Raw genomic sequence first — 21,188 nt, forward strand, 5'->3', positions numbered from 1 at the left:
TAAAAACGGCCTGTTATTTTTGCTCATTTCTGCCTTCCCCAGCCCCCAGGAGTTCCCTGAAAGCCTCTTACAAGTTATGCACGGCCAGGGGCGGGGTTTCAGGATGCAAAAAAATGCTGTATTCAGTGTATAAGACGCACCCAGATTTTCAGCCTCTTTTTTGAGGGAAAAAGGTGTGTCTTATACTCCAAAAAATACAGTATTAAAGAAGACAGGAAAGAGGTAATATTGAATAATACCAAGAGGGCTTAGAATATCCTGTTTGATAATCAGCTCCCTCAGTGCAGAATCTGCCTCTGGAAACTAGCGTGGCCTGGCATGGACCAGCTTGTCTTGAAAAATTCCCAGAATTTCAACCTTCAGGATCATCAGCATTTCATTTCCAACAAGGTAAGCCTTCTGCCTGTTATTAATGTCTATGCTAGAAACCTGAATTTAGCCTTGTCAAGGGAACTACAGCAAGACAAAAAATAAGTATTATTGGAGAGCAAATAATGGATGGCTGTAACTGGTGAGCAAAGCAAAACTTTCAGTGTAGATATACTCATGAACTGGAATAGGTTTGGAGCCTGGGCGTGGCTTAGCTCTGCAGCTCTGAGTCTGTGGTGAGCTCTAAACTAGTCTGCTGTCCTGAACTGAAACGGTTATCTCCTCTGCTTGTGTCTTGCTTGTATTTACTACAAAGTTAAAAAACCTGCTTTTGGTATTGTATATTTACTTAATGTGTTATATTATATATAAAGAGACGTTAATGAATCCTGCTGAATCAGTTACCTGTCCGTGCTTTCTGGATGTGATTGCTCCAACCTCTGACAAAAACCAAACACAAGTACACATATCATAAATGTCAGAAGCATAATCTTTGCTTTTTAGAGAAATGGGTGTTAATTGTCCAAACTGATGAACATTTTATGTGTATTAAGGATAATCCTCAATTCACAATCACAACAGAGACCAAAATTTCTGTTGTTAAGCAAGGTGGTTGTTAAGCGAATTGCACCCATGTTAAGGATCTTTTTTTGCCGTGTTCGTTAAGCAAATCACTGCACTTGTTAAACTGAGGAAGGTTGCTTTAATTCTATCAGTTTCCTACTTCTTAAAGTTTCCGGGAACAGTTAACATACCCTGCTCTCTTTCTGATGCCCTCTGGAATCCAGGTGTTCTACTGATTAATATGTTCAATTAGGTTGAAGGAAATTCAAATTCAAATCATTCATCGGCCATAAAGCTTTGCAAATGATTAAAGTCACGACCTCACAGAGTTAATGTGAAAATGTACATCTGGGGAAGCTCCTTGAAGGAAGGGTAGGGTTAAGAAATGGCATCCATCATAAATACTTGCACCTTCACCCATGCGGCATCACCGTTTTCTCCTTCAACAAATAAGTCCTGTATGAAAACTTTAATTCTTTAGATGTCAATTGAACAGAAAACTGAGCTTAATATTGTTGTGGCCCACCAGCAGCCAGCGGAGTGGGCAGCAGATTCAGACAGTGAGAAGATTGGGGAGGAACATGGCCAGTCCTGGAGTCTGGGGAAGGCTCTGATGAGGGCTCTGTGTCAGAGGCAGAGAGGGGGCCAAAGCCATATGCCAGTTATCAGCTGCCTTCAGAGTCAGACATCAATTAGGCAGATGAACAGCTGGAGCCTGTTCCCAGTGTGCTCATGCACAGAGTTGCCAGACAAAGGGAACAGCTAAAGAACAAGGGTCAAGTTGGGAGTAAGGCCACAGATGAATGATGAATGGCCCCTCCCAGAGGAAACAAAAGAGGAGCAAAAGGAGGGTGGAGTTTGCTTGATTGGTTTGTGACTCTCCGAGCTCACAATCGGCCTGTCAGCTCTCTAAGCCACATAAGATCTGTGACTATAAATTCTCCCATGAAAGACTTCTCTGGATGTGAATGAGCAGAATTGAAAGTAAATTAATAAAAGGGGTTTTTGTCAGGACCAGGAGTTTGCTTCATGCTCTTGGGAAGCCTAGGTCAGAACAAATATGTATAAGACCTCTTCTTTCATAATTGCTCTCACAGTCAATCAAAATTCAGATGATAGGTACCTTAAGGTGGTGAGTTGTCTTTTATGCGTATTACTAACAGGATAAATGGACTGTTTATGTTTCTGACTGCTAAAAAAAATAAAAGCTTACTACAATGCACTGCCAGTTTATAATTTGACTGCAAGGTGAATACCAGCTCTTACCCATGGGTCCAGAGGTATCTGGATTCTCCAGACATCACTAGCAAACTACGCTGAGGCAGCAACACTGCAGCGGTGCGTCCATCAGGATGTTTAAAATCCATAACAATCTGCAGAAAAGGAATGGAATACATAGTTATTTTGTGCTGTTGAAAGTTGTCAAGATGTGTACTTGCAAGATGCAAGATGCACTAATAAAAAAACAAAGATGATGATGAATAATGGTTGTCCATGGCCACAGAAACAAGAACCAAAAGTTAACAGGTTTAAGTTGCAACGGCCTACATTTCATTAAAGTTTAGTAGTTTTAGTAGTTTTATTAGAATTTGTAGGCCGCCCTTTTCCCTGAGGGGACTCAGGGCGGCTCACATAAAACTGGGAAGGGGGGAACACAAACATCAAGAGAGAAGACATATAATAAAATAGTAGGCAACTTACATTCATCATTCGGGAGGGGTAACTATCCTATCCCCAGGCCTGACGGGCGAGCCAGTTCTTCAAGGCTATGCGGAAGGCTTGGACGGTGGAGAGGGTACGGATCTCCACGGGGAGCTCGTTCCAAAGGGCCGGGGCTACTGCTGAGAAGGCCCTCCTCCTTGTGGTTGCCAGCCGACACTGGCTGGCCGATGGGATACGGAGGAGGCCTAGTCTATGGGATCTTATTGGTCGCAGGGAGGTAATTGGCAGAAGGCGGTCTCTCAAGTATCCAGATCCACTGCCATGTAGGGCTTTATGGGTGATTAATAGCACCTTGAAGCGCATCCGGAGATCGACAGGCAGCCAGCGCAGCTCGCGGAGGATGGGTGTTATGCGGGTGAATCGAGGTGCACCCGCGATCACTCGCGCGGCTGCGTTCTGCACTAGCTGAAGCCGCCGGATGCTCTTCAAGGGCAGCCCCATGTAGAGCACATTGCAGTATTCCAGCCTAGAGATCACAAGGGCCCGAGTGACTGTTGTGAGAGCCTCCCGATTCAGGTAGGGTCGCAACTGGCGCACCAGGCGAACCTGGGCGAATGCCCCCCTGGTCACAGCCGTTAGGTGGTGGTCAAATGACAGCTGTGGATCCAGGAGGACTCCCAAGTTGCGGACCCTCTCTGAGGGGTGCAAAATTTGACCCCCCAGCCTGAGTGTTGGAATATTAGTCAAATCTTTGGGAGGAAAACACAACAGCCACTCGGTCTTTTCTGGGTTGAGCACAAGCTTGTTAACCCTCATCCAGTCCATAACGGCCCCAAGACCCCGGCTCATCACATCTGCCGCTTCATTGAGTTGGCACGGGGCGGACAGATACAATTGAGTATCGTCCGCATATTGATGGTATCTAATCCCGTGCCTGCGGATGATCTCTCCCAGCGGTTTCATGTAGATGTTGAATAGCAGGGGGGATAAGACTGAGCCCTGAGGCACCCCATAATTTAGGGGCCTAGGGGACGATCTCTGCCCCCCCACTAACACCGACTGCGACCTGTCCGAGAGGTAGGAGGAGAACCACCGTAGCACGGTGCCTCCCACTCCCACCCCCCGCAGTCGTCGCAGAAGGATACCATGGTCGATGGTATCGAAAGCCGCTGAGAGGTCAAGGAGGACCAGGATGGAGGAATGTCCTTCATCTCTGGCTCTCCAGAGATCATCAATCAATGCGACCAAAGCGGTTTCTGTGCTGTAACCGGGTCTGAAGCCTGACTGGAAGGGGTCTAGGTAGTTTGCTTCCTCCAAGGACCGTTGGAGCTGAAAGGCCACCACCTTCTCAACAACCTTCCCCAAGAAGGGAAGGTTGGAGACAGGACGATAGCTATTAAGAACAGCTGGATCTAACGATGGTTTCTTCAGGAGGGGTCTCACCACCGCCGCTTTCAGTGCGGCGGGGAAGTTCCCCTCCCGAAGGGAGGCGGTTACAACCGCCTGGATCCAGCCTCGTGTCACCTCACTGCAGTTCGTAACCAGCCATGAGGGACACGGATCCAGAACACAGGTGGAGGTACTTACAGCTCTCATGGCCTTGTCCACATCCCCGGGGGTAACGTCCTGAAACTCAACCCAGAGCTGTTCTACTTGGTCCCCTTGTGCCTCGGCTGGAACTGCGGGGGTGGAGTCCAAGTCCGACCGAAACCGAGCAATTTTGTCCGCTAAGAATTGGGCATACTCTTCAGCCTTGCCCTGCAAGGGTTCCCCCGCCTCCCTTTTGTTCAATAGGGAGCGGGTTATCCTAAACAGGGCGGCTGGACGGGACTCAGCGGATGCAACCAGGGTGGCTATGTGCGATCTTTTTGCTGCCTTAAGTGCTCTGGTGTATTCCCTGGTGCAGGTGGTTACCATTGCTCGGTTCGATTCGGACTTATCGGACCTCCAACGGTGCTCTAGGCATCTCGTCCGGCGCTTCATCTCCCGGAGTTCCTCGGTAAACCAAGGGGGTCTCCGGGATCCGCTGCCTCGGAGGAGCCGCAGTGGCGCAATCCGGTCGAGGGCCTCCGACGCTGCCGAGTGCCACGCAGCAGCCAGAGTCTCCACCGGACTGTGGGCGAGAGTGTCAGGAATAACCCCAAGCTCTGTCTGGAACCTTGACAGCTCCATAAGGCGCCTGGGGCGGAACCACCTGGTCGGTTCCTCCTCCCTACAGTGGGGGTTTGGCCTCCGGAAGTCGAGCCTCAGTAGGCAGTGGTCTGACCACGACAGGGGTATGATGTCGCTCCCCCTCAGACCAAGATCACAAATCCACTGCTCCGAGAGAAATACAAGGTCAAGCATGTGTCCCGCTGAGTGGGTTGGGCCTCGAATTACTTGGGTCAAGCCCATGGCTGTCATGGAGGCCATGAACTCCTGCGCCCCATCAGAGTTTTCACCGAGCGACGGCAAATTGAAGTCCCCCAGGACCATCAACCTAGGGAACTCAATTGCCAGCTCGGCTACCGACTCGAGGAGCGAGGGGAGGGCTGCTGCAACGCTGTTGGGAGGCAGGTATGTTAGCAGCAGACCCACTTGACCCTTGAGGTCCAACTTTAACAGCAAAGACTCACACCCGACAATCTCCGGAGCAGGGACCCTACGAGGAACTAACGACTCCCGGATAACGGCGGCCACACCTCCACCCCTTCCCTGGGCTCTCGGCTGATGTAGCACCTGAAATCCTTCTGGGCACAGCTCTACAAGGGGGACTCCTCCCTCTGGGCCCAGCCAGGTTTCAGTAATACATGCCAGGTCTGCCCTCTCGTCTAAAATTAAGTCCCGGACGAGAGGAGCTTTATGAACAACAGACCTGGCATTTAGCGACAACAGCCTGAGACCAGGGTCCTGACTACTTCCGCCATCTGGTCTTGGAGTGGGACTCCTAGGGCCGGAAGGAGGGATCTCTGCAATGTAGCGAACCCTCCTTCCCCGGTAATGGCCTGCCCTAAAGTCCCCGCCGTATCTGCCCCTCCCTGTTACGACCGCAATACCCCGACCCTCTCCCGTGTCTCTGGTCCCCTCAGCCACCCCCATAGCCCCCGCAACTCCCGGCAGGTCCTCCGAATCATACATACTCAAACACTCCCCCAAACAGTCCCCACGTAAAAGTTAAAAAACACAAAATTTACAACAATATGGTCATAAAAGTGGGACATTCATTCATCTCATGCGTACCTCATATATAACCCATGCAAAGGGAGAAGAAAAAGATGAAAGAAAAGAAAGAAATTATAAATTGCGCAAAGTTAATTAATAAAGTCTAGTGGGAGTCCAATAGAAAGCTGTAAATGGTCCAGAAAAGTATATGTCCAAAAAGAAATACTAACAATGTCCACTGGAGGGCGTCTAAGTTCTTAACACACTGCCTCCCTGATGTAATAGTGCTGGATGATGGTAAAGGTTTCAGATAAATACCCGTAATGGCCACTAGAGGGAGTTCAGCTTCCCGGCCAACACAGCACTCTTGAGGCAGTGCTAATTGTAATGGAAGCATAATTAAAATTTAAGGAAAAGCTTTATGATGTAAAATCTGTGCAACTGTTGTTTAGACTGTCATAATAATGGAATAGTCTTGTGGATAGTGTAGGTTCTCCATCATTGGAGGCTTTGAAGAAGAAGATAGAAAGCCATCTCTCGTGGATAGTTTTAATTGGTTTCCTGCAGAGCGATAAATTATATTATCCTTGTGGTCCTTTCCAATTTTCCAACCCTACAGTTCTAAGCTTTCACAGATGTAAGTGGCCCCAAGATCTCCAGTTGTATGCTCTTGACCTAAAACTTTTCTGTTTTCTTTAATCCCACCCACATCCCCTTTTAAACATTTTTTTAAAAAATATCTACTGTGTTTCCCCGAAAATAAGACAGGGTGTTATTTTCTTTTTACTTACAAAATATGGCCTTGGGCTTATTATAGAGGAGGGCTTATTGTTTTGGGGTTGCCGGGCGGCTGGCTCCCCAAGAGCCGGGTACAGCCTCAGGGGCGAAGCAGGCAGCAAGCTCATGAGTAACCGCCCGGCAAACCTCCTCTCCAGCCAGGCAGAGCGCCATTCACTGACCTAGGGGATATCCCTAAGGCGCCAAGTCATGTGGTGCTCTGCCCGCTCCCCAGCTCCCACGGCTTGGCATATTAGGGATACCCCCTAGGTCAGTGCATGGAGCTCTGCCGGGCGGGAAAAGGTGATTGCACGAGCACCTGTTCCGCCCCCAGCAGGCATGCCTCCTAGCCTCAACATGTCCGGGCCCAGCTCTCCCTGCAGCAGCCGCCGCCGGGCTCTGAGCATAACGTCTTCTCCGGTTCCAAACTCCCAAACTTGGCTGCCGAGTCTTCCAGCAGCAGCCGCTCTAGGAGTGCGCTCTATGGTTGTGGGCTGGCTGCTGGAAGGTTCTCTGTCCGGAAGGCTCTCTTACAGAGTCTTCCAGAGCCAGCCCACAACCATAGAGTGCACTCCTAAAGCAGCCGCTGCTGGAAGACTCAGCAGCTGAGTTTGGAACCGGAGAAGACGTTATGCTTGGAGCCAGCAGCGGTGACAGCTGCTGCAGGGAGAGCTGGGCAACTCCCGCCTCCAGCCAGGCAGAATGCCACTCCCCAACCGAGTGGTATCCCGAAGGCAGCAAGCAATGTGAGCACCTTTCCCCCCCCCCCAGCTCCTGCGGCTTGGCGCTTTCGGGATACTGCTATGTCAGTGAGCAGTACTCTGCCTGGCTGGAGGCAGGGAGGGGGTTCTCCAGGGGGTTTATTTTCGGGGGCGGGCTTATATTTTTGCCCACGCGAAAAATGTGGCAAGGCTTTAGTTACAGGACAGGTTGTATTTTTGGGGAAACGCGGTAATTGAAAATCAGCATTTACAGCTTCTACATTCATCTTCAAACAGAGTCTGCCCCTAATTCATCATCATCACTACCACCACCACCATCATCAGGGATGATATTCACTTACTTTCCTGACCGATTTGCAAATGTGAGCACGCGCCTGTCTATACAGATGCTTGACCTTCAGTGCATGTGCTTTGATTGCATGCACAGCTTGCACACATGCGTGCGGCTTGAAAATGTGCCTAAATAGGACGCCATAGAGCCAGGTGAGCGGGTCTACCCGCGATTTCCATTACCGGTTTGGGTGAACTGGTCCAAACCGGATGAATACCACCTCTGATCATCATCATCTTGCCTCCACATGGAAAAGTCCTGATCCCATTCACTATTAAAAACCACATGCCAAAGGAGACAGAGATCGCCTTGTTGTGCCTCTTTGTGAATCATTTTTTATCTAACTAGAGAACTGCAAATTTCCACTTCTTTGTTTCATTCCCTCACACGTCCATAGTTTCCAAAGAAAAGAAAGAGGCGTATTAGATGCCTGGCCCTCTTTTTAATTCACTAAAGGCTCCCAATCAATAGCGCTACTTCTGCCACTGCTGAATCAATTCATCTCGTGACAGGTTCCCTCCACTGGAGCTATTTCCAATTACTATTTTTGTTCTTATCCATTTTCTTTATTCCCAGAGGTGGCAAAGTCAATAAAGATCAAATTTCTACCTTGCCCATAATACATCATCAGGGACTGCAGTCAATAATAATTTTTTTAAAAGAGAAAAAAAAAACATTGAAAAGAGTAAGAAGCTCGATGTGTTGATCTCCTTTGCCATGGTTTTTTTTTCTTTTTTTTTGCAACTATAAGTAGGGAGAGAAACACACATGAAGCTAATAATATCGCTCTGCAGGGAAAAACATGACGCTGGAGCCAACGTTTGTGACGAGGGACTCTGATGGATCTTTCAGAGATGCTCAGACAGATATAAGCCACCACTTTCATTTTGAATGCAGCTCATGCTGCGTGAGACACAGCCCAACTAATGCAAAAAAGTGTGAGCATCTGTTGGTATGTGGGGGGCGGGAGAGACGTTACAAACAAGGACAGAGGGAGCAAGAGGTATTTCGTAAAGGTATGAAAGTTGGGCAAGGCTGCTTGCTCAGAGATGAAATTAGATCTGGTGAGCCATAGAAGAGACGGCAGAGAAATAATTGTTGAAGAGGCTATAAAGACGCTATATAAAGTGAGTCATTGTTTAATGATGTTCACAGTCACTGCGCTATTAGCACAGAGAATAAGCGATACAAAGCCCCTAAAACAAATATGAAGAACTTGCAAAAGAAAAACATTTACATTCTGGGAAACACTGCAACGTCCTATCAGCCCTTCGGGCAAAGTGGTTAGTAGAGTGCAGCACTGCAGGCTTCTTCTGCTGCCTGCCGGCCGCCTGCAATTTGGCAATTCAAATCGCACCAGGCTCAAGGTTGACTCAGCCTTCCATCCTTCTGAGGTGGGTAAAAGGAGGGCCCAGATTGTTGTGGGCAATAGGCTGACTTTGCAAACCGCTTAGAGAGGGCTGTAAAATACTGTAAAGCAGTATATAAGCCAAATGCTATTGCTATCCGGATCGTGCTCAAATGCTTCTGAACTCCTGCAACAACAGAGTTTATAGAAAATGCAGTAATGTTGAATTGAATTTTTCAAGTGTAGAACTAGAGCAGTGATGGCTTTTTGTCCTCGTGTGCCGAAAGCGAGCGCATGACAGCGTGCTTGAAACAGTGTGTCTGTGTGTGCTTACACCCACAATGCAATGTGTGCGCAACCCCCATGCATGCCCTACAACCCCCCCTTGTGCATGCACACATTTCCCACACACACATGCGCGTGTGCCTCCCGCATGCACTGCAGAGCCCTGAAAATCAGTTGGCCAGTGGGAGCCATGTGTCCATGCACGATGGAGCTGAGCTGGGTGACAGCCCGCAAGCCCACAGAGAGGACTCCGCGTGCCATCACGGAACAAGAGCCTGATTCTCATCCCCACCTTACACACAACACATGTATGCAGCCTTCTTCCTCCTTACAAAAGCACTGAAATAACAAATAAGACTAGGAATAATACCAGAGCGGTAAAGTAACTGTAACTGAAGAGTTGAACTAGAGTTAGGGCTGCCCAGGGTTCAAGTCCATGATAGCCATTAAAGATCACTAAATGACTTTAGGCCAGTTATTCTCTTTCAGCAAAGCCTTTTTCACAGAGTAGGGAAATTATGCAAATCACTTTAAATTCTGGAAGAAAGGCCAGGAATAAATCTAACAAATAAATAACACTAAATGATGACAAGCTAAATGTAACTTAAAGTTTTAGTTAATGTTTAGTTTAGTTAGATGTAATGCTGTTTCACATTTTTTATATGTTAGGTAGAGTTTTTATAGCATTTGTTTATCCAACTACAACGTGAATATTTTTTTAAAAAAATAACCCATACAATGACAGGTTTAATACAGGTAGTGACAGGTAATCACACAGGAACCATTCACAGTTATCACAGTCACGAAAAAGTAACTTTGCAACCAACCCTCATATTTATTATGACTTTTGCAAATATGCAAAGCAACAGAAAATTGAAGTAAGATAATAAGCAAAGTCATGATTTTACACTTCACTTAATGACCATTCCTAAATATGGTCACCAAATGAGAACTACACCTGCCTCTGAAATACAGCAGCATATTTTTCAAACCATTTTGAATCAGGAAATATACATGAGCCTTAAAATAACTTTTAGATAGTTTAAAACACACACAAACCCAGAAAATATGCAAATCTTTCCATTTTCTATCATCACTTATTATTGTTTTTAGATTGGTCTCAAAATGAGCTAACGACCCAATTTCCCTCCAATTCTTTTTCATTAACATATCTTCACAATTTTCTGTCATGTTATTATATATATAATATAATTCCAAATTATATTTTGTCTCAGGTACCAGTGGCAGCCCAGAGAAAGAGCGTTTATCGTAATGAGCTTAAAATAGAGGATGCAATCAAATGTTTCAGCCGTAGTTTAATATCTAATATACCGTAGATCGTTTCCATAAAGATGTTCTCGCTTCAGGAAATTGCCCTACGTATTCATCTTGATCAAGAGAAAAATATAATCCAACTTATCTTTTCCCATTAACTTTGTTTTAACTGTTGTGCTAACTCCAGGAAAGGCCTGGGGTTTAAAGTATTTGGTAGGCCAAAAAATATTCTTGAAGGTGTTAAGTTCAATATCCAGTAACACATGATGCTTCTGAGATCCAGCAGAATGAAGTGGAGTGGATATGGACTTGGATATGAATTGGGGAGATACAATTTCAAGACTCCATCGGACCATCTATCTTACAGAGTGATTCTGGGCCTATCCCAATCCAACCTAAAAGAGGAAATTTAGCATGCTTGAATGTTTCCTTGTGCTCCAAAAGAAAAGGTGGATATAAAAGCAATAAATCACATAATTAGGATTACAAGTTCCAAGGCCCAATCAAAATGTCCTTAGGTAGAAAAATCTAACCAAATGGTTTTCATAGCAACACAGTCATTCTAGGGAAAGTTCCATAGTTATGTATTTTGTAAATATTATCACATTCCTTCTGATTAAGTAATAGTTGGAAGGATAAAATTGTATCTGCCAACAGAATGTAATCCTCCACATGACTTCAACACAGTTTACTAGTTCATCCCTTGTCCAAAATTTCCATTAGGCAAGGCTAAGAGCTATTCCTTCTTCCCTTCCCAACTTATTTAGAATGCGTTTAGTTCCCCTATCATGCAAAATATTTTTTACTGCAAGCTTATTGCCAAGAACTTTCGGCTCCTGGGGCAGAGAACTTAATGGTGTTCATTGTCTCTTGATCTTTCAGGCTGACTGGTATATCAAGAACTTAATCCCTCTAGGAAAAGTAATGTAGATCGTGGGCACCTTTTATGATTTCAAGACCAATGATTCACTTAGGCTTCCAGCATAGTCTGGTTTATTAGATTTCACTAACTGCCTATGTTCTGCTCCAGATAAAAGACTCTCATAGTTGTCTAACTCACTTTATTTCTACAAGCAAGTACTATTTAATGCAGTTTAGTCTCCCTCTTTTTTGTCTGATGTCTTTAACAATACTGGAACACACATTGAGTTGTAAATTAAGCAGAGAGATAGGAAACCTCTCACTTGACCTGATATTTTAAAGGTTTCAACAAATCTGTATAGGAACCATAACTTCTACCCCTTCCTATCAGCGTGACTAGAACACCACCCAAAAAGCAACAATAAATCTATTGCTGTTTATAATCTCACAACACTCCTTTTATGATTTATGAAACGGATATTGCTAAACCTCTAGAAACAAATTTATTTAATTATTATGATAGCTGGGTAAAAAAAGAACAAATTAAACTTACAATTTTAAAAAAATGTGAAAAGAGTTTCACACAAAACTGAAACAGACCTCTTGGCTTTTATCGTTAAGAGCAGGATTAAAAACAATGCAGAAACTGCAGGGAAGCAGATTTTGATTAAATATTAGATGAATCATAGAATCAGAATGTTAGGAGAGATTATACAGACCACCCAGCCACCAACTCACTACAAGAATCCCAATTAAAGCATATCCAACACCAATCATCTTTTGAATGGGAGTTCACCAATTCTTTCGATAATTGATTTTATTTAATAACTACTTAATCCCCATAGCAACGTTGGGTGGTACATGTAACAGAAACAGCTACAAAAAGCCACAAAAGAGAAATAATCCTACCATAGCTCTTGAAATATTAATTAACTACACTGGCAGCAACAATTAGTTCCACCATCCAATAGATCTTACTATTAGGAAGTTTCCAGCAACTTAAGATCTTTATTCTATATCCTGCCTTCCAGGTAATAAATAACAGGTCTTGATCTCCTGCATGGCACTCTTTCAGTGCTACCATATTGCTCTTCAGTTGCCTGTTGTTCTGATGAAAGAAATGTCCTTCTGGGTTCAGCTGCAAGTGGGGAAAAAGACACTGGAGACATGGAGGCTGCTTGGAAAGATGGTTTATTGTTGGACAGGGCCACATGGCTTGAGCCCTGAACAGAAAAGGTGATCACATGCTTCAATGTTGGTGGAGAAGAAGAGAAGGGCTGAAGGAGGGGCTTGCTAGGCTTTTTATAACCTGTTTAGTCCCACCTCTTTGTTTCCTGTTCCTGTGTAAGAAATGTATTCTGATTGGTTGTCAGACTCCCATGGTGCCATGCAGGGGGCTACTCTCTAGGCTGTGTTTTGAATCCAGGTATGGATGAGTTCTCAGATGCCATGTGGTCAGTTGAGTAAAGTGCCAATATTATCATGCCTTTACTTCCATCCCCTCTGAGGCTGCAGTGGAGAAGTCTTTATTATGTAAAAGTGGACTAGCTTGGCCTTAATGGCCCATTAACAGTGGGATGGGCAGGAAGCTACAGGCAACTATTCTGTCTTTTAAAGCATGTTTCTTTCTTTTCATATCCAGAGAAATATTCTGCCTTTTCAATATTTCCTAGGATATTTCATTTTTCTGGGAGAGGGCTGGATGATAACTTCCCACAGTTCAAAGATAAATATATCAAATTCCAGTTCATCCCTATTCATCAGACTTCATTTCCACATCCCTTATCATGCCACGTTTGAAACAAAACATCTGTTTTTGCTCTTAAAGTATAGTATTGCAGGGCAATGTGTGGAGGACTTGGGGAAATAAGGGAAAGAAAAAGGACAAACTCAGATAAGAGAGGCAGGAGCCCCTGGTGGTTTAATGGACACAAAAAGAAACGTAGGAAGGACCCATCCAAATGGTTCATGCAGTTAAAAGTGGCAATGGGAAATTTGCATTTTGTAGGGTGTTTCCCCGAAAATAAGACCGGTTTTTATTTTCTTTTGACCCCCGAAATAAGAACTTGGTCTTATTATTTTTGCAGTGCAGGAGGCGGCAAGCAGGGTCACCTCGTGGCTGCTGCTGTGTTGCAATATTATCAGTGAGGGCTTATTTTGGAGGGAGGGCTTGTTTTAGTTCATGCGCTCAAAAGCTCAATTGGGCTGATTATCCGGGGAGGTCTTATTTTCAGGGAAACAGGATAGTTGCCGGATTCTGTTACGTAACCTTACAATTAAGTAGAATTGGTTCATCTAGTCATGTCATAGAAAGAGAATTCTACGAATTGTACTTCAAAAGAAATCACTTTAAGTTGTAGGCAACTACCAAAAGTTTCATCCAGAGAAAGTATCCAATCTATGAGTGAATATCTTCTGCATCTTACAAAAGTGAATTAACACAGAAATGTCAATCATGATACTTTTGAATGCAAAAAATAAGTTATATGTACTGTTTGAGTGGGATAATTGATGGGCAGTTTAAATACAGATTCAGATCTGGATAAGGAAGAATGTTCACAAACTTCACATCAGAAGCAGAATGGGGGGGGGGGTATTTAACCAGAATTCCTTGATCAGGTTTGGAAAAGATTTTTAGAGGCCATATATATCAAACTAAGCCCTAGTTTGTTGCTTCTTGTCAAAGATTCAACAATGGCAAAGGCAAAATCCACAAAGAGGGCTATGTAGAAATATTGAAAAGGCAGAATATTATATTTTCCTGCAAACATGTTTCTTTTTACAGGCAGGAAGCAGACTCACTCTTAATAGCACCCCCCCCCACCTTTCTTAACAGTCCTTAGCAGATGTTAACACTTAAGAGTTAAAGAGATAGCTAGCTCTATTCATAAGTAAATTCCCTGCAGCAAGGTCTGAACAAAGGTAAGATTAGTCCTCAGCCATAATAGGTAGGAATTGCCCAGCATCTTTCAGAACACAAGCTCCTTCATTGCATCATCTCAGTTGCACCACATGCTTCAAACTTCAACCAAACCTGGAACAACCTACAGAGCCCTGTATAACCCCTACAACAGCCAATAGAATACATGTTCTTGCACAGGAACAGGAAGCTCAGGTTCAAAGAAGGTATAAATACCCCTCACTCTCAACTCTATGTGATGAGCTACCCACAATCACACATGCTTGGTGGTTCTGCTTCATCAATAAACAATCTTTCCAATCAGCCTCCATGTTTCCAGTGTCTTTCACCCAGCTTGGAACTGAACCAGATGGATATTTCCCCCAACAACTATAAAGCTCCAGCCCAGAAATGAAGAATAAACAATCTTCTCATGGCAAGGCCTGGGTGTTACCCTTTCAAAAACTATATCCAAAGCTCATAAATAAAACAAATTCACAATGAGGGATGAGGTCAAACTATTCTGTCTTTTCAAACTATGGAGATTCTGCAAAGTTTTGTAATGCAAGAAAAGATACACTGAAATAACTCTACTTCTTATTACTGCTGAAGCTTAGCTATCCCAGTTTTTTTAATCCAAAGGTTCATGCAACTGAACTTTGACTTCTAATTCTTCAGGAAGCGGAAGTCCTGAGAACTGCAGTTTGGACCAAAAGACATAAAAGGTTTGCTAGAACAAACTAGTCACCAGAATCTCTACTTATTACTTTGCTTTGTGGTTTTCATGAAAGGTTTCAGATCAATTCCAAGACATAGCAGGTACTTGTACTCAAAACATTTCGAAAAAGTGTCAAAGATATTGTCTCCTCTCATGGAAACCTACTTTCTGGGATCAGAAGGAAAATCCTTTGCAATACCTCAGTCTGCGTGGGGTGGGGATAGGAAAATAGCTGATAGTAACATGAAACCAAATGTCTTCAGGATCTGAACAACACAAGGCAATAATTTCCACATTGCTACTAATGGTTTCTTCTCTTCATTTTATGCTGAATGGGGAAGACCATTCTATTCTTAGAGGCTTTTGTTATAGTTAAGGTTGTTTTCCTTTATGTATACTTCTATATACTGTATACTTACTGACTCTAACAATTAAATACATGGTTTATATTGTTCATATGATTTAAAATCACTGCAATCTACTCTCAACAGTGTATAGATAGCATAAGGACAGGATCTATATTTGAAAATATAAAACAAAAATCAGCACATCAAAATTCCTTCAGAAAAAAATACTATTCCCATAGACCTGCATCAAATAAATTTCACAAAGATGAAGATTAGAGAAAGTACTCATGTTCAATTTTGGTACATTGATAGTAGGGTAGAGACCATTGATTGTAACGATCATGAAGGTACAAAATGGTCTCAGCAATTATAGCCTTCATAAGATATTGTAAAATGAGTACTGGAACTGGGCACTGTGTTCCACTATATATAAATAAATTTATTTATTTTTTTACACACACACACACACACACACACACACACACACACACACACACACATATATGCCAAATGCCACTCCACTGATCAAGAAATCTCCAGAACCGTAAAGCCTACAAACTTGAAATTTGGCATGTATGTTCCTCTTGGCTTCTATGTGCTTGCTAAGAAAGGATTTTTCAAAATGACCATCAGATTATGAGTATTTCTTCTACAGTAATTAACACGTCGTGATGCTAAGGAGTTAGACATTCTAATTCCCCTCCCCATCTGAAAAGAACTCTGTTCCAACTGCCAATTGCCTCACATTCCATTACCTCAGTTCAAACTGACAGATGTTCGGACTAAACATTGGTACCTCACCAAAATGTCTACGCCTTCCACCTATGGAACTGCTTCCAGACTCAAGGTGGTAGAAGCGATGTTCCCTTATGTGTTTCAATCACCACTAAGCCAACGGATTGAACCGGATTGAACCGGATTTTTCCTGCATTGCCCAATCACATTGTTTTGTCTCGAAGCACGGGTATCCAGCTAGTGTATATATATTTATATCAGCTCCTTTTCTCAATTAATACAAGTAAAGGTGATGGCATATTGAAAAATGAGAAAATATAATAGCAGTTTGAGGTAGAGAAGTACTTCCAAGAAAGTAGAACAATTAGTTACATATGCAAATTTGTTGATGGGCTAGTTACACAAATACAGTAAAAGACATTTAAAAAAAAATGGAACTCTCTATCATGCAGTAATAGGAATAGCCAGTTTGGGGACTAAGATATCAAGAAGGTTTGTTTTGCATCCAGAGGAACTGCAATAATTGGTTGGTTTCTGAATTTTCATCATTTGAAAGACCAACTGTGCCTCCTGCTGGCATTTTTAATACCACAGCTTCATCTACAGGCAGAAAACTTTGCGACTGAGACTTGTGAGTCTTAAAATAGACTCCTAAAACAAAAGGGGAATGACATCACAGGGTAAATGAAATTACTCCCCCTTTATTGAACTCCCAAGCAGAGACATTAGTGAGAGGCAACAATTCCTTCCTAAGGCACCACAGTTCACCTTGGCAGCTGTTAATTTCTGACAAGCACCAGCAGTCTCATTTCATGCTCCACGTATTGATCTTCCAAAAATAGATAGCAAAAAGGGATTTGGATTTAAAATGTATTAAAATTATTATTTTTTTAAAAAAAAATCCCCTTAATTTGTAAATAAAAAAAAGTTTACACATGGAAGAGGCATTGTGTATAGAACTTTTGGGGCTAAATGGAAGGACAAAGAAATGAAAATGTTATCCATTAGAAATAAGATTATAAGGCAGAGGTGTCAAACTCGTGGCCCGCAGCCAGGATACATCATACACTGGCCACCCCCACCCCCGGTTTAGCAAAGGGGGGGGCGGTATGTCACATGACGACGTGACGATGCACGTTTGACACCTGTTATAAGGTACCAGAAGTTTCCATCTTTTATTTAAAGAATAAAGCAAACACAGAAATTGGGTGGAAAGAGATAATGAAAACAGATTTAGAATGTCAAATGAATCCAAGGGAAGAAAAAGGAGGCCAATTAGATGTTAATTGGTGAAGTATTAGATCAAGCCCGGAGAATTGGTGGGCCATTCAGTTAGTGTTTTAAAAAGTCCCATCAGCGGTACCAACAGTTAAAACTGGGGGTTAGCAACATCTGCAGGTCTTAGATTGCCCACCCAAGTTAGAAGTACATTTAGAAATCACTCTGAGGAACAAAATAAAGGTAGCACTCAGTCAAACACATGTCTTGGATGGAGGGGAGGAGAAATCACATCATGGTTGCTAGGAAACATTTGATACCCATCTTTACTCTAGAATCCAGTAGTTGCCTAGCAACTGATACCTGCTTTTCTTCTACCCCAGGATAGATCTCAGTCAAAGAGAAGATGCGATTCCTCATAAAAACCGACCACTGGAGCTAAAGTGACAAGTGTGAACGAGGATGTAGTCAATTATTTTAATATCGGTATCGTTGGAAAACTGGAAATGTTTTCTGCTCCTTTCCCCCAACACGGGCAGCAGAAAAGCTTGTAATTAGCATATGATGTACGTTCATTAGATACAGATAGCGTCACCGAGGGGGAAGGCGCACACCGGATGAATGTTATGTAAAGCCCCCTATTTTTAAGAACAAATCAGCAATATGACAAACAGTGGGGTAGTAAGTAGAGGTGGACAACAGAAATAGATCCAAGGTGTGTGAAAGGCAACATTAAGCTATTATATAGCCCAGTGATGGCTAACGTTTTTGTGCGGAAAGTGTGTGCCCGCACCCATAAAACAATGCATACGTGACACCCCCTGCATGTACTCTAGCTCTGTGCATGCGCACAGGATTCTGTGCTCCCTCTGCCCCCCGTGCATGAGTGCACGACCCCGTGCATGTGCCCCACGCCCGCACTGCGCACACAACCATACGCATGACTCCACGTATACTCCCCATCTGTGCGTGTGTCTCACATGTGCTTTGCCATCCCACACATGCACAGCAGAAACCCCAAAACCAGCAGCCAACGGGAGGCATGCGCATATGCGTGGTGGAGCTGAGCTGGGGCGACAGCCTGCAGAGAGTGCTCTGCTTGCCACCTGGGGCATGCATGCCATAGGTTCGCAATCATGGATATAGCCGGTCAATTAATCTGGGAATCTTTATTTAACATTCAGCTTCGAAGCAGGGAGGAAAAGAAAAGGCCTCTCAGTTCCAGAACGTTACCCATTATTAAAATATTTTTAAATGCTACAAGATTAATTTTTTTTCTTTTCTTTTTTTTTGAAAAAAATGTGCTTCATATTTGGCATTCTGGTTTGGGACATGAATTAAAAAGTAGACTTTCTATTTATAGCATGCTAAAAGATTTAATGAATTCAGTCAGTAATGTCGCATTAATCTGAGAGTTTGCTGAATAATTCTGGCCTTGTGAAAAATGTGCAATTGGAGACATGCAAAGAGAAATCCATGGATTTCCCACAAACACAGAATACATTTACCTTCCCACCAAAGCGGTACCTATTTATCTACTCACATTTGCATGTTTTTGAACTGCTAGGATGGCAAGACCTGGGGCAAGAACAGGAGATCACCCTGTCAAGTGGCGCTCAAGTCTCGAACCCATGCTGTCAGCTTTCCAGCTGACAAGTTCAGCATCTTTAACCACTGAACCTCTTTCCTTTTTACCTACACTGTAATAAAAATAATAAAAATATGTAGCAAAATAAAATTGAAATTGTAGAAGAAAAATACAGTATTTTTATTCGTTTTCTTAGTCTTAATTAATTCTACAATTCTGTAGCATCGCGGAAAACATTACAAATAAAGAAGAAACCCAGTAACTATGTCAATATTTCTCAACCTCAGGAAGTTTAAGAAGGTTGGATTTCAACTCCTGCTTGTGGGGATGGGGAATTCTGGGAGTTGAAATCTACCCATCTTGAAGTTCCTAACTGGTTGTCTAACTTTTACTTGGGCATATCCAATGAAAAGAAACCCATTACATTTCTGGGTAATTGATATTATCAATGAATTGTTCTTTGTTGTTGTTAGTCGTGAAGTCATGTCCGACCCATCGTGACCTTGTGGACAATGTTCCTCCAGGCCTTCCTGTCCTCTACCCCACCCACGCTTACTGCTTCAGTGACTCCATCCAGTGACCTCATTATCTGTCTTCCCCTTCTTCTTTTGCCCTCAATCGTTCCCAGCATTAAACTTTTCTCCAGTGAGTCCTTCCTTCTCATTAGGTGGCCAAAATATATGAGTTTAATCTTCAAGATCTGGCCTTCTAAAGAGCAGTCAGGGTTGAACTCCTGTAGGAATGACCGGTTTGATCACCTTGCAATCCAAGGGACTCACAGGAATCTTCTCCAGCACCATAGTTCAAAGGCCTCAATTCTTTGGCATTCGGCCTTTCTTATGGTCCAACTTTCACAGCCATACATTGTAACTAGGAAATCCATAGCCTTGACACACTTTTGTTGTTCTTGCTATTAGAAAAAAAATTCTATTAACATGCGACCAAAATCTGCCTTCCTAATAACTTAAAATAATTATTTTGCATCTTGCTTTTTGGCACATGAAATGACAACTCTTGAAGTTACTTTATGTAATATAAAAGACTTATCAACCTGAAAGGTTTACCAACTCTTACAAAAAGGGATGTGCACCTTTTTCTGAACCAAGGGATGCATCCAGCATTGAGTACCTTGTCTGAAATTACCTTCTGTGGCCCAACAATTAGCAAAACTTAACATTAATTTAACAGACCTTTAAAGGTAGTTAAAATTAAATGTGGCCAATGTGGTAACTCTCAGTTATGTATCTTCCTCTGCTGTATTAAAATTAGTTTGATAACATATTTCAGAGGTTTCTAAGCACTACGTTCAAGCAAGGTTTTCAGGGGCTTCATATGCTCCAGTCACAAACTTTATGTGACACAGTGGCTCAGTGGCTAAGACGCTGAGCTTGTCGATCAGAAAGGTGGGCAGTTCAGTGGTTCGAATCCCTAGTGCCGCTTAACGGAGTGAGCTCCCATTACTTGTCTGAGCTTTTGCCAACCTACCAGTTCAAAAGCATATAAAAATGCAAGCAGAAAAATAGGGACCGCCTTTGGTGGGAAGGTAACAGCGCTCCGTGCACCTTTGATGTTTAGTCATGCCAGATACATGACCACGGAGATATCTTCAGACACTGCTGGCTCTTCGGCTTTGAAACAGAGATGAGCACCACCCCCTAGAGTCGCGAACGACTAGCACATATATGTGAGGGGAACTTTCACCTTAGAGGAAAATATTCCATGCAGCTAATCTTGAATCTCATCTTCAAAGCCGGTTTTATAGACTACTGAGATGAGGTACACACTGTACTCTGAAAACTGTTGAAGGGGCTTATTCTTTTTCATGCAGCCTACAGGAGGCTAGCAGGAAGCATGCAAGAACTCTTAACCAGCATGTTCTAATCCCTTTACAAAAGATGTCCCACTGCAAATAATTTGGACAAGGGCACCTAAACCCCTGCTCATCACTGACAATTCCAATTCCCCGATGATAATCATCAGCCTGAAATGCCAGAGCAGTCGAGCTAAGAACAGACTGTGGCTTCAAGAGGTTATTTGATTTGACAGGCCAATGAATCTATAAAAGCTTTCCTAAAGGCAAAGGGTCTGAAAACCACTAATTTAAAGTTGGAGGCTTTTTTAAAATGCTACTCTCTTTCCACCTGTATTGCTTTTGTTGATGGTGCCATAATGACCAGCTAGACAAGTCTAGCTACATAATATGCTATTTTCCTAAACACTTCTTCAAAGTTATTGAACTACTCTCATGTTCCTTTTCTCTGACATGAGGATAAGTAGTGCTTTTTGCCACCTTTTAACGGAAGGGCATGTTTGCCATCATAGATGGAAGTCGGGTTAAAAACCGGAAC

The 21,188-nt window shown here is 43.2% G+C and overlaps 1 protein-coding gene across 4 annotated transcripts in view; it reads right to left on the reverse strand.

The window, feature by feature from the left end:
* Window positions 1-21,188, reverse strand: part of ALKBH8 (alkB homolog 8, tRNA methyltransferase) — a 62,726-nt gene that overhangs the window by 26,724 nt on the left and 14,814 nt on the right. For all 4 annotated transcript variants that reach the window (XM_087721171.1, XM_087721172.1, XM_087721173.1 and 1 more), the window contains one exon: window positions 2,200-2,306. In XM_087721171.1, the coding sequence (XP_087577297.1) occupies window positions 2,200-2,306 (107 nt within the window). The remainder of the gene's footprint in view (window positions 1-2,199; window positions 2,307-21,188) is intronic.

This window comes from Thamnophis sirtalis, unplaced genomic scaffold (genome assembly GCF_051295495.1).
Source record: "Thamnophis sirtalis isolate CommonGarterSnake01/CBP01778 unplaced genomic scaffold, rThaSir2_p1.2 scaffold_8, whole genome shotgun sequence".
NCBI lineage: Eukaryota > Metazoa > Chordata > Lepidosauria > Squamata > Natricidae > Thamnophis > Thamnophis sirtalis.